The sequence below is a fragment of the Pipistrellus hanaki genome (assembly GCF_964339955.1).
Source record: "Pipistrellus hanaki genome assembly, chromosome: 10".
In the NCBI taxonomy this organism is placed as follows: domain Eukaryota; kingdom Metazoa; phylum Chordata; class Mammalia; order Chiroptera; family Vespertilionidae; genus Pipistrellus; species Pipistrellus hanaki.
Window position 1 is genome coordinate 17,889,606 of NC_140512.1, and position 12,261 is coordinate 17,901,866.

A 12,261-nucleotide genomic window follows, 5' to 3' on the forward strand; every position below is an offset into this window, starting at 1 on the left:
TTGCAACCATGATAGTATGAATCTAGAACTCATTACAAGAAGAAAACTAGAGAATTTACAAACATGTGGAGATTAAACGCATGCTACTGAACAAACAATGGGTCAAGAAAAGCAAAAGAGAAATAAAAAAATATCTTCAGACAAATAAAAATGGAAATACAATATAACAGTGAAAATTCAGCGAACATGTGGGATGGAGCCAAAGCAGTTCCAAGAGAGAAGTTCATAGGGATAAATGCCTATAGAAAGACACAAGAAAGATCTCAAAACAACCTAGCTTTACACTTCAGGGGACTAGATAAAGAAGTGCAAACTAAGCCCAAAGTTGGTAGAAGGAAGGAAATAACAAAGATAGAGTGGAAATAAGTGAAATAAAAACGGGGGGGAAATGATACAAAAGATCCATTCAACTAACAGCTGGTTTTATGAAAAGATAAAATAGACAAACTTTTGCTGGACTTACCCAGAAAAAAAAAGAAGACACAAACAAAATCAGAAATGAAAGAAGCATTATAACTAATACCACAATAATACAAAGGATCATGAGGCTACTATGAATAATTATATGCTACAGGAAGTGAGTGGGGGTGAGCTGGCTCCCAAGAGCCACTTCAACTGTTATTTCACAGTAAGCGATTATTCTAGGAAGCTTAGCAGATAAATAATGTAAATATATTGAGTGACAAACTGAAAAGTCACTTACTCTTATTTCCAACAACTATGGAAAGAGTATTTGAAGTATCTGGGCCTCTATAAAAGTGAAAATACAATTGAATATAACCCCAAATAGGTTGATACAGGACTTTCTAAAATAAAGCCTATTTATTAGGCTCTTTCATCATGAGGATTTTATTACCTGAATTTTTTTTTATTCATTGGTAAACTAATTTATACACAATTATTTATTGATTGCACTATAGGCATTTTTTGTGCCAGAGGTATATCAGCTGGCATTAGGGATGAAGATAGAAAATTTCTTTGTAGAGGTTACATTCAAGTGGGGAATAACAACAATAAACAAGTAAGCACGTGCATAATAATATTTCAGATGTTGGTAAGTGCTGTGAAGATAAGGGAATGGAGTGTTGCATGGCAGAAGTTGAGAATGAGACTATTTTATGTAAAATGGTGAAGGAAGCCCTCCTGGCAGGCCTAAGAATAAAAACCAGAATAAAGATGGACAACCATGGAAAAGTGTGCTAGAAAAGCTTTACAGGCAGAGAGAACAGCAAGAACAAAGATGCCGAGGCAGATAAGGAACAGGATTATATTAGGACCGTATAGAACAATATAAAGATTTTGGATTTTATTCTAAGTGTTATGGGAACCCAGTAGATGATTTGGAGCAGAGGAATAATATGATCATACTAATAAAGCAGATGCCAGGGACAAATGTATAAAAAGAGCCTGAAATAAATGCCAAACACCACATGTACTGCAAAATATCTTCGAATGCCAACTCAACAAAGTAAATGAGGACTTTTTAAATGAAGTGTTGGATAAATACATGACAAATGGATTATGTGCAGAAATTCCAAATTTGTTTGAAGCTATAGATTGAGTGAAGTGAGTGAAAAGAGGTATAATAAAATTAACTTGGTATCTGGAAATTTCTTATATAGAGAATTAGCCAATAAACATGTATAGCATTTTAGTTTCTTTAATAATCCAAGAAATGTATAGTAAAAGACTATATGCATAGAGTAGCTAGAATAAAAATGTTGTCAATGTTCAGTATTGACAAGTGATAAGAATTGGCAGCTTAGTCATTGTTAATGTTCTTGGTTAATGTAACTTGGTACAAGCTCTTTAAAGAGCAACTTGGCAATAAGTGTTAATTTTTAAAATTTGCTTTGGCCAAGCAAATCTTCTTCTAGAAATTTATCCTAAGGAAATAATTGGACAAGCATGCAAAATACACAAATATGCATTTTATAGAAGCCTTATTATTTACAACAGTGAACGGTGGAAACAGCCTCCAAAGATTTCCATAATTAGAGATTGTTTTTATTCATTAAAAATGACAGTGCTTCACCACATGGAAAGATAGCAATTAAATTGTTATAAAAAGAAAAGAGGGCAGGTTTATTATGATTTTATAATTATTTTTAAAATAAAGAGAAGCGAGTGTGTATGTATGTGTGAGCAGAAGAAAGACTTGAAAGTATTTACACCCAGGATTTTAGCAGCAGCCATGTCTACATAGTAGAATTGCACATTTTTACTTATAAAAATGTTTCTACATTGGTCAGATTGGTTTTTTTTTAATAAAGGTAAAATGTATCTAATCCATTAAAATCATATTTTTGTTTCTGTTATGAGACTGTAATATTGTAGAAATAACAAATGTGTTAAAATTATACCGTTAATCACAATATCAACAAGTTTTTTTCTGTCAACTTCAGTAAATGTTTAATGATTAGAAGAACAAAACCCAAAAAAACAATGTTACTAGAGAGGCTTAGGTTTATTCACATGTTCTGCAGATGAATCTTCTGAATGGGATTGAACCTAAAACAGCTTTTGTTGCTCTGATGTTTCTCTGGAAATGCGCTCTGCATTCCCCCACTGCTTTGGTTATGTGTATCTGCCTTCCCTGTGAAAGAGCCTTTATGCTGGAGATGGGAAGGAGGCTCTGGGGAAATGAAGAGTGTTGTTTTTTTTAAGTGAGGATAACCTCAAACTCTTGTCTGTGTTCCTTGTGGCATTTAAGTAACTGCAGTTTTGTAAAAGCTGCCCTCATCCCAATTGAGAGACCTCTCTCACCTATCCATTTTATTTAACATTCAAGTGCTCTCCACAGGCATGCCATTGAGGACATAAGGGATAGGATATCCAAGTAGGAATAAGAAGCCCTAGTTTCTAGCTTTTAGTAATGGTGTGACCCTGGGGACAGCAACTCAGCCTCTCCGTTTTCCTTCTCCATAACACAATGTTCAGGATCTCTGGTGTCTTCCAAATGGTCTTGACTCAAAGGTCAAATGAGATAATCCAGCTGTTGGAAAATTAGGATGCCCTACACCAACACCGAGTGTTTCTGTGGGTACACCGGCTGTGAGTGCTTTAGGGAACGTGCAGATGAACGAGATGTGACCTCCCCATGTGCAGAGGCCTCCAACCTGGTCAGGAAAACAGCCTCGGCAATACTTGAGACTAAGCAAGGGCCAGGGAGGCAAAGCAGTTTTACTGTAGACTACGAATAGAAAGAACTGTGGAGACTGGAGTTACGTTATGGTGTCACCCATTTTGCCAGGTCATAATAGAGAGCCTACTCGCCTTCTTGGAGGTGGGAGTGAAAAGGCACTTGTCCTAGTGGAAAGAGGTCCCCATTCTCTCATTGGATCTTGTAATTCATGCCGGAACTTCTTTATTGCTCCTTTATCTTTTTTATCTTGCAAATCAACATGAATAAAACTAAACTTCATGATTCCCAAAGCATTCTGTCTCCAGAATTTCTACCCAAAAGCAGATATGTCCTATTCTTTTTTTTAAAATATATTTTATTGACTTCTTTTTTTTCTTAAAGAGAGGAAGGGAGGGGGATAGAGAGTTAGAAACATCGATGATAGAGAAACATCGATCAGCTGCCTCCTGCACACTCCCCACTGGGGATGTGCCCCTAACCAAGGTACATGCCCTTGACTGGAATCGAACCTGGGACCTTTCAGTCTGCAGGCCTATGTTCTATCCACTGAGCCAAACTGTTTAGGGTGCACTATTCTTTTCTATTTCTTTGATTATAAAACAACTTCAACTTCATTTTTGCCTTTATAAACGTATCTTAGACCAGCAGCAAAGAGGAACAGTTTTATCAATTTAAAAATGGCATTCAGTGAAATTCTCTCCCCTAAAACTCCTGCTGAGAATGAACATCAGGGCATTCAGAGAGGAAAACATAGACCTAACATCACTGGCTTCCAGCCAATCTTAAATAAATCATAAGCAGCCAAGTGAACTTGCACTGGGAATGGTCAAGAATTTAAGGCAGAGGCATCTGTACTTTCTGTGTGTTACTTTGCTTCAGATTTAGACATCAGGACAGGTATCATACAGTCCCATGAAATGTGGCAGGTGTAGCAGTTGGACATGCATTCAGCTCCAAGGTACAAGAAAAACGAGAAAAGACTGACCGTGACATAAACAAAAGGGAAGAGGCTTATTTATCATTTGTAACAAGCAGACTTAGGATACGTGGTGCAGGGCTGGTAAGCAGCTCACTCAGCTCTCAGGGACCAGGCCCTCTCCATCTCTCCTCTGCCATCTCATTTTAGAGACCACCATCTTCATGCTTGTTCCTCTCTTATCACAAGATGCCTGCTGCCCTGATGGGGAGAAAGGAAGACATAGGAGCAACAGGCAAATAGGCATGCCAGCCAAGTCCACCTGCATCTTTAATCTTAAACCTTTAATTGTCCAGTTAAAGGCTTAGACTAACGCTGAATAAGTAAATCCCCCTAGCATCCTTCACTCATGTCCCATTGGTGAGAACTCATTGGTGGACATAGACCAATTCCTAGAAGGTAAATGGGGAGAAGAAAAGAGGCTGTGGATGGCAGCTGGATCTGCCACAACTGCCTGTGGAGATATTCATCCTAAGGAAAAAATTGTGTTACTTTTTATCTGTTCTCATTTCGCCTCTTGTCCTTTTATGTAATTTTTATCTTGTTTCTTTCTTGGTGTTTTGGCACCTTTAAAAGCTCAGGATACCTCATAGACCACACACTTCTCCTCTGGTTTAAACACTTCCTCTCTTCAACCAAGTTCATGGTTAATTTGTAACCATGCAAAAGTTAGGTGCAGACCAAATACAGCATTTCTATCTGTCTCTTTGTAGAATTTAGAGGACACTAAACCATCTCAGCAGGGAGGACTTTTCAAAAAGCTGATGGTGAACATAATTATTTGTAACCAAACCAAATGAAGCCTAGTTGGCTGCCTCTAATTACCTTTCTCCTGAAGGGTGCGAGAGGGTATTTAACCCTTGAAAATAAAAGCAGCATTTATTTCTCACAGGAATACGCATTTAATGTTTGGGGGGGGGGGGTTGTTTGTTTGTTTCTTTTTGCCTAATTTAAAGTATATAGATGAGTTTGTGCATATATAATGTAATAGTATTTTCATTCTATATTGATTTCTTTTATTATGTAGTTATGCTAAAATTTGCACATTGACCCATATTAATTGCAGTGAAAATGTGTCCTATCACTAAACACAGCCACTGAAAATATTTGGGTGAATTTTCTTTATGCATTAGTTTGTGAATTTTTTTAACTTACTTTATCATATGCATGTTGATTTTATTAATTATGTTCATAAATATTCAAAATACTGGCCATCCCAGTTTACTTCAGCATCTCATTTTCTCTATACTTTGACGTTGAAATAGTTACCAATTACTATATTCAGTTAAACCAGCAATACTCATCATATTTTATAAAATTTACTTTGAATTTAGGATTATTTCCTAGGATAGATTCCAAGAAGTGAGCTTGAGGAGTCAAAGGATTTATATTCATAAGCAATATGTCAGTGAGTTGAGTACCCATTTTCAAGTACATTTGACAACCCTAGGTATTAACTTGTAGAATATATATATTGCACATGACCATCATGGCTCAGTGATTGAGCATTAACCTATGGGCCAGGCGGTCACGGTTTGATTCCCCAACAGGGCACATGCCCAGGTTGTGGGCTCGGTCCATGATTCCCTTTCATCATTGATGTTTCTATCTCTCTCCCTCTCCCTTCCTCTCTGGAGTCAATAAAAAGATTATATATATGTGTGTGTGTGTGTGTGTGTGTGTGTGTGTGTGTGTGTGTTTATATGTAGATTGTTTTAAATTACACTTATTAGATTTACTGAAAGCCATTCTAGAACTTGCATGGTTTAAATATGTAAAATGAAACTATTTGGGTATATCATATAAATTGAAGAGCTTAATTTTTCCCTGATACATTGCTGTTTTAAATTTTCTGATTTTCCTCTTGTCTTTCAGTTTTACAGGAGATTCTAAACTTGCGTCAAGCATGCGCTATGTGGAAACCCAATCAATGCAGATAGGAGCATCCTATATGATTCAGTTCAGTCTGGTCATGGGCTGTGGCCAGAAATACACTCCACACATGGACAACCAGGTGAAACTGGAGTATTCAACCAACCATGGCCTTACCTGGCACCTTGTTCAAGAAGTAAGCTTATTTTTCTAAAGCTTGTGGGGCCCGTGGAGCAAGGCAGGGCTAGACTGGCGACTCGAGGGTGGGCAGTGCCACTGGACTCCTAGTCATTAGTATATTACACTTTGATCGACTGGACACTTAGCATATTAGGCCTTTATTATACAGAATACATACTTATAATCTGACATTGCTATAAATGCATAATTGTCATAGTGAATAGAATAATTTTTCCAAATGCCAGTTTTATGATAAAAGGTCAAAAAATGGATCCTAATCAATTTCTGTTTTTACATGTGAGATTTGGAAGGCATTTAATCCCATTGTGCCATCTCATTTCAATTATTGCCCAAATATTTTAGCTTCACAAAAGGAAAAATCAGGGATTGAATCCATAATGCAAATGGTTAATATTATGATGTTAGGCTTCTCCCAGTTCTTTTTCACTTATGCCCTCCTCTCTTTTAGGAATGCCTTCCAAGTATGCCAAGTTGTCAGGAATTTACATCAGCAAGTATCTACCATGCCAGTGAGTTCACACAGTGGAGAAGAGTCATCGTGCTTCTTCCCCAGAAAACCTGGTGAGAGGCGTTTTTAGACATGACTTGTCACATTACCTTTCACTGACTGTGAATATGACTTGAATATGAAGAAAAGTTGAGCACAATGGCAAGATGCATGAAAATTTAGTTTTCAAATTGTCTTAGCTTTTTTCTGACCTCCCTTTTTACCCCAACTTTGTTTTTATGGTAGAATTCAATGAGCCCATTCCTTTGTGTTTGACATGATGCAAGAATTGCAAAACTTCTGTGTCAAGATAGTTTGGGTTTGCAAGGCTGTTTTCTTGTTGTAAAACCTTACTTTTTATTTCAAAAGCTTAGCATACTTTTTTTCCCCTATTCATATTATTTCAGTAACAGTACAAAATCATTTCCCCTGAAGCAGAATCCTAAGTAACTAGGGAGAAAGTTAAACTTTATCTTTTATGTGTCCCCATAAAAACATCTCGTGGCACTTTAAAATAAATGTTCTTTGTTCAAATCTTAGTCTGGCTTCACCCATTACTGCAAATCAGTTAAACCTGAAAAAGAGTGAAAATTAAGTGAGTGATCATCTGTTAAAGTGTGTATACATTTTTTTGCAACACTCAATATTAATGGTGAATTGCCGTTTTGTGCAACACCTGAAGCAAACATAACATTTTATGCCAACTATCATTTTTTTTTTAAATTATAAAAACATTATTTTTTTTTAATTTTTTTGTGATGTGAAGTTTGTGATGTGAAGTTTGAGATGTTTATCTATCCAAGAAGTGAAATGGACTTATGAGTCTAGAGCTCAAAATCAAGGCTTGGGCTGAAGAGTTAAATGCTATGCTTACTATTTAAAGTGCTGGTAAGGATGAGCTCACCCAAGAAAGAGCTTTGGACTAGAAATTAGGAGGCCTGAGTTCTCAGTATGTCTCTGCCAATGACCAATTAACCACATGATTTTAACTATTCACAACCTCTTCAAACTTGATTCCTTACGAATGTAATGAAGATGTTTAATTAGTTGATTGTAAAGGTCCCTCACAGTTCTAAGACTAAGATTCTGTGATTTGTGTAATAGAAAAAGCATAAAAGAGACATTTTTTGATGGTATCTGCCTTCTCAGAGTCCTTTTATAAAGAGGAAATTGCTAAATAAACCCTTCTTAGATTATTTTATATTAAAGTTAAGCTCTACACACACACACAAATTGATTAGATAATAATCTACAATTATTATACCACCTTTAGTTAAAGATTGAATTACAGCATTATATAAGAATGCCTTCATGATGATTTTTAAAGATTCATCATTATGTCAGTGGGATGCTTGAAATTTGATTTCCACAGATTTCTTTATATCCAACTGTGAGCCATTTTTTGTATACTCTATTCATGCTTTGCATAATAAGTCACCTCTTTCTCTAACATCCAACTTTTTCATGTCTACTGCTGGGAATATAATCAAGACATATTTCATTTCAATGCTATTCCAAGTATATCTATCAAGATACAAAAACAACACATTAAATAATTGAAATATTGGTCAAACTTGGTACTGAGCTACAAATGTTTATTCCTTTTAATATTTCACCATTAAGTATATTGTCCTCATTATTTAAAAAAAAAAAACACCAATTTTTGTTCATTGATATGTGGGGTGCAATTTCAAAATTATGATGGTAAGATAATATTAACAGTGTATTTTAGAGATGTCTTTTCATTTCCCAAAGCATCATAAACTATTACTCTTTTTTAATTAAATGTACTGGGGGGGGCATTGGTTAATAAAATTATACAGGTTTTAAGTGTACAATTCTGATACATCAGTTGTATATTTCATTGTGTGTTCATCACCATGTATTTGACCCCTTTACCTTTACCTTTACCTTTTCTACCTCGTCCAAACCCCTTTCTCTCTAGTAACCACCATACTATTATCTGTATCTATGAGTTTTTGTTTATTCATTTTTTACTTTTAGTTTTATATCCCATATGAGTGAAATCGTATAGATCTTGACTTTTTTCTGATTTATTTCACTTAGCATGATATTCTCAAGATCTATCCATGTTGTCACAAATGTCAATATTATGTCATTTCTTAAGGCTGAGTAGTATTCCATAAAGAATACTTTTTGCCTACTCATATATTGAAGGACACTTAGGTTATTTCCATGTCTTGGTCATCAGGAATAACACTGCAATGAACATAGGGGTACATATATCTTTACCAATAAATGTCTGCAAATTTGGGGGGTAGATACCCAGAGAGGGATTGTTAGGTCATATGGCAACTCTGTTCTTAATTGTTTTTTTGTATTCTGTTTTAAATTTTTTTAATTGCATTTATTGGGGCAATATTAATTAATCAAATTATATAGATTTCAAGTGTATGGTTCTATAATACATCATCTGTAGATTTTATTGTGTGTTCACCACCCAAAGTCAAGTCTCCTTCCATCAACATTTATGTCTTCTTTATCCTCTTCTTTCTCTCCCCACTTCCTTTCTCTCAGGTAATTCACCATACAGAGGTCTGGTTTGTTTTGTTTTGTTTTGTTTTGAGGAACCTCCGTGCTGTTTTCCATAATGACTTAAGTGTTTACATTGCCACCAACAGTAAATGAGGGTTTCTTTTTCTTCACAACCTCTCCAATGCTTATTACTTGTCTTATTGGTAATAGCCATTCTAATAGATATGAGGTGGTATCTCATTACAATTTTGATTAGCATTTCCCTAATAGCTAGTGAAGTTGAGCATCTTTTCATATATATGTTAGCCATTTGTATATCTTCTTGGAAGAAGTATCTGTTCAGGTCATCTGCCCATTTTCTAATTATATCACTTGTTTGGTGTTGAGTTGTATGAGTTCTTTTTAAATTTCTGATATTACTCCTTGTTGGAGCTGTTGTTTTCAAATATCTTCTCCCAATCGGTTGGTAGCCTTTTTGTTGTTTTTTGTTGTTGTTGCTTACTGTTTCTTTGCTGTGCAGAAGCGTTTTACTTTGATATATAGTCCCATTCATTCTTGCTTTTACTTCCTTTGCCTTTGAAGTCAAATTCATAAAAAATTCTCAATGACCAAGGACCATATGTTTAGTACCTATGTTTTCTTCTGTGTAATTTATTGTTTAAGGCCTTATATTTAGGTCTTTGATCCATTTTGAGTTAATTTTTATGTATGGTGACAAACAGTAGTCTAGTTTCATTCTTTTTTTTTTTTTTAAATAAATTTTTATTGTTCATATTATTACAAGTGTTCCTTTCCCCCCCCTTCCCACCCCACCCTCTGCCCTTTCCCCACTCCCCATTGTCCTCATCCATAGGTGCACAGTTTATGTTCAGTCTCTTCCCACATTCCCCTCTCCCCTTTTCCCCAAGAATCATCAGTTCACTCCCCTTCCATACCTCTGATTCTATTATATTCAACAGTTAATATTGTTCATCAGATTTTTTTTTAAATTTCCTTGGTTTTTAGATTCACTTGTTGATAGTTACGTATTTGTTGTTCATAATTTTTATCTTTATTTACTTTCTCTTCTGAAAGAACCCCCTTCAGCAATTCATATAATTCTGGTTTGGTGGTGATGAACTCCTTTAGCTTTTTTTTATTAGTGAAGCTCTTTATCTGACCTTCGATTCTGAGTGATAGCTTTGCTGGGTAGAGTATTTTTGGCTGTAGGTTCTTGCTATTCATCACCCTGAATATTTCTTGCCATTCCCGTCTGGCCTGCATGGTTTCTGTTGAGAAATCAGCTGACAATCGTATAGGTGCTCCTTTATAGGTAACCACCTGCTTAGCTCTTGCTGCTTTTAATATTCTCTCTTTGTCCTTTGCTCTTGGAATCTTAATTATGATTTGTCTTGGTGTGGTCCTCTTTGGATTCCTCTTATTTGGAGTTCTGTGTGCTTCCTGGACTTGTAAGTCCAATTCTTTCCCCAGGTGGGGGAAGTTTTCTGTCACTATTTCTTTCAGTATGTTTTCGATATCTTGCTCTCTCTCATCTTCTGGGACCCCCATGATTCTGATGTTGGATCGTTTGAAGTTGTCCCAGAGGTTTCTTACATTATCTTCAATTTTCTGGATTCTCTTGCCTTCTAGCTTCTGCAGAGGAGTGTCTTCTGGCTCTTTATGTTCCAAATCTTTGACTTGATTCTTGCGATCTTCTATTCTGTTTTTAGGACTCTGTAGAATATTTTTTATTTCAGACAATGTATTCTTTATTTCTTGTTGATCCCTTAGCATTTCTTGTTGATCCCTTTTCATATCCTCATAGGTCTCATTTATTTTATCGGCCTTTTCTAGGAGTCTCTTGAAAAACCCTATAAGTGTGGTTTTGAACTCTATATCCAGTCTCTTTTTGTCCTCCATTTCTTTCGTTTGTGATCTATTTGGTTTAGGCATTTTCGCAGGCAGCTTTCCTGATGGGGCGGGGTTTCAGGGTGGAGCCTACAGCCTTGGCTTCCGTCAGCCCCGCCCTATGCGACTCCTGAGACTCAGGGTCCTTCAGTACTTGTTGCAAGCGCCTCTGAGAGAAAGGTGCCCTCGATTTTCGCCTGCTACCAAACAATGTAAGCTCTCCCGCAATGGGCCCGAAACTGGGGTTCAGTTCAGTTGGAAGTGGAGTTGGAGGTGGCGTTCAGAGCAGTCTGGAGCCTGTCTCCTTCCCGCCAGGGCAGTCCTACGGCACAGCCGGCCGGCCCTTCTCTGCGCGCTGTGTGCACGCCTCTGGGACCTCCTTTCGCTGCTTCCCCGAGTACCGCCTTACAGCCCAGCTCCCTCTGGATGAGCCTGGGTCCCCAGGGTCTGGCCTAGAACGGGGGTTCAGAGCAGTTGGGGGCCCAGCACAGTTGGAGTGTTTATCTCCTTCCCGCTAGGGAACGCCAGCCAGGCACTCGGCCTCCCTCCTCTCCGGCTCCGTCCTCTCCGCGCGCCGCGTGTCTCCGTACCTTGGGCTTTTACAGCTCCTCCGCGCTTCCTTCTGGTTTTCTCCTTGCTTCTCGTTGTAGAATTTCCAGTCAGTTGACTTTCCTGTAGTTCTGGGTAATGTCCATTTTATATTTTAGTTGTATTTTATTGAAATTGTTGCGTGCGGCTGCGGCTAGGTGCCTACCCGAGCAGCCATCTTGGATTCTCTAGTTTCATTCTTTTGCATATGGCTTTCCAATTTTCTCAGCACTGTTTTTTCAATCCTCACCCAAGGATATTTTTCCATTGTTTTTTTTTTTTTTTTTTGTGGTTTTTTTTTTGTTTGGTTGGTTGGTTTTTTGTTTTTTTGTTTTTTTAAGAGACACTAGAAAGGAGAGAAGGAGAGAGAGAAACATCAATGTGAGTCTGGGGATTTCATCCCTGACCCTTTGGCAGGTTGATGCTCTAACCACTGAGATATATTTACCAGGGCAAAGTACTATTTATTAAAGAGGCTTTCTTTTCTCCATTGTATGGTTTTGGCTCCTTTGTGGATTTATTTCTGGATTCTCAATTCTGTTCCATTGATCTGTGTGTCTATTTTTCTACCAATATCATGCTGTTTTGATTAGTGTTGCTTTGTAGAAT

At 37.0% G+C, this 12,261-nt stretch overlaps 1 protein-coding gene across 2 annotated transcripts in view; it reads left to right on the forward strand.

The window, feature by feature from the left end:
• Positions 1 to 12,261, forward strand: part of RELN (reelin) — a gene marked incomplete at its 3' end in the record, with an annotated part of 380,746 nt that overhangs the window by 256,567 nt on the left and 111,918 nt on the right. For both annotated transcript variants that reach the window (XM_084897797.1, XM_084897796.1), the window contains exons 21-22: positions 5,997 to 6,189; positions 6,643 to 6,755. In XM_084897797.1, the coding sequence (XP_084753923.1) occupies positions 5,997 to 6,189; positions 6,643 to 6,755 (306 nt within the window). The remainder of the gene's footprint in view (positions 1 to 5,996; positions 6,190 to 6,642; positions 6,756 to 12,261) is intronic.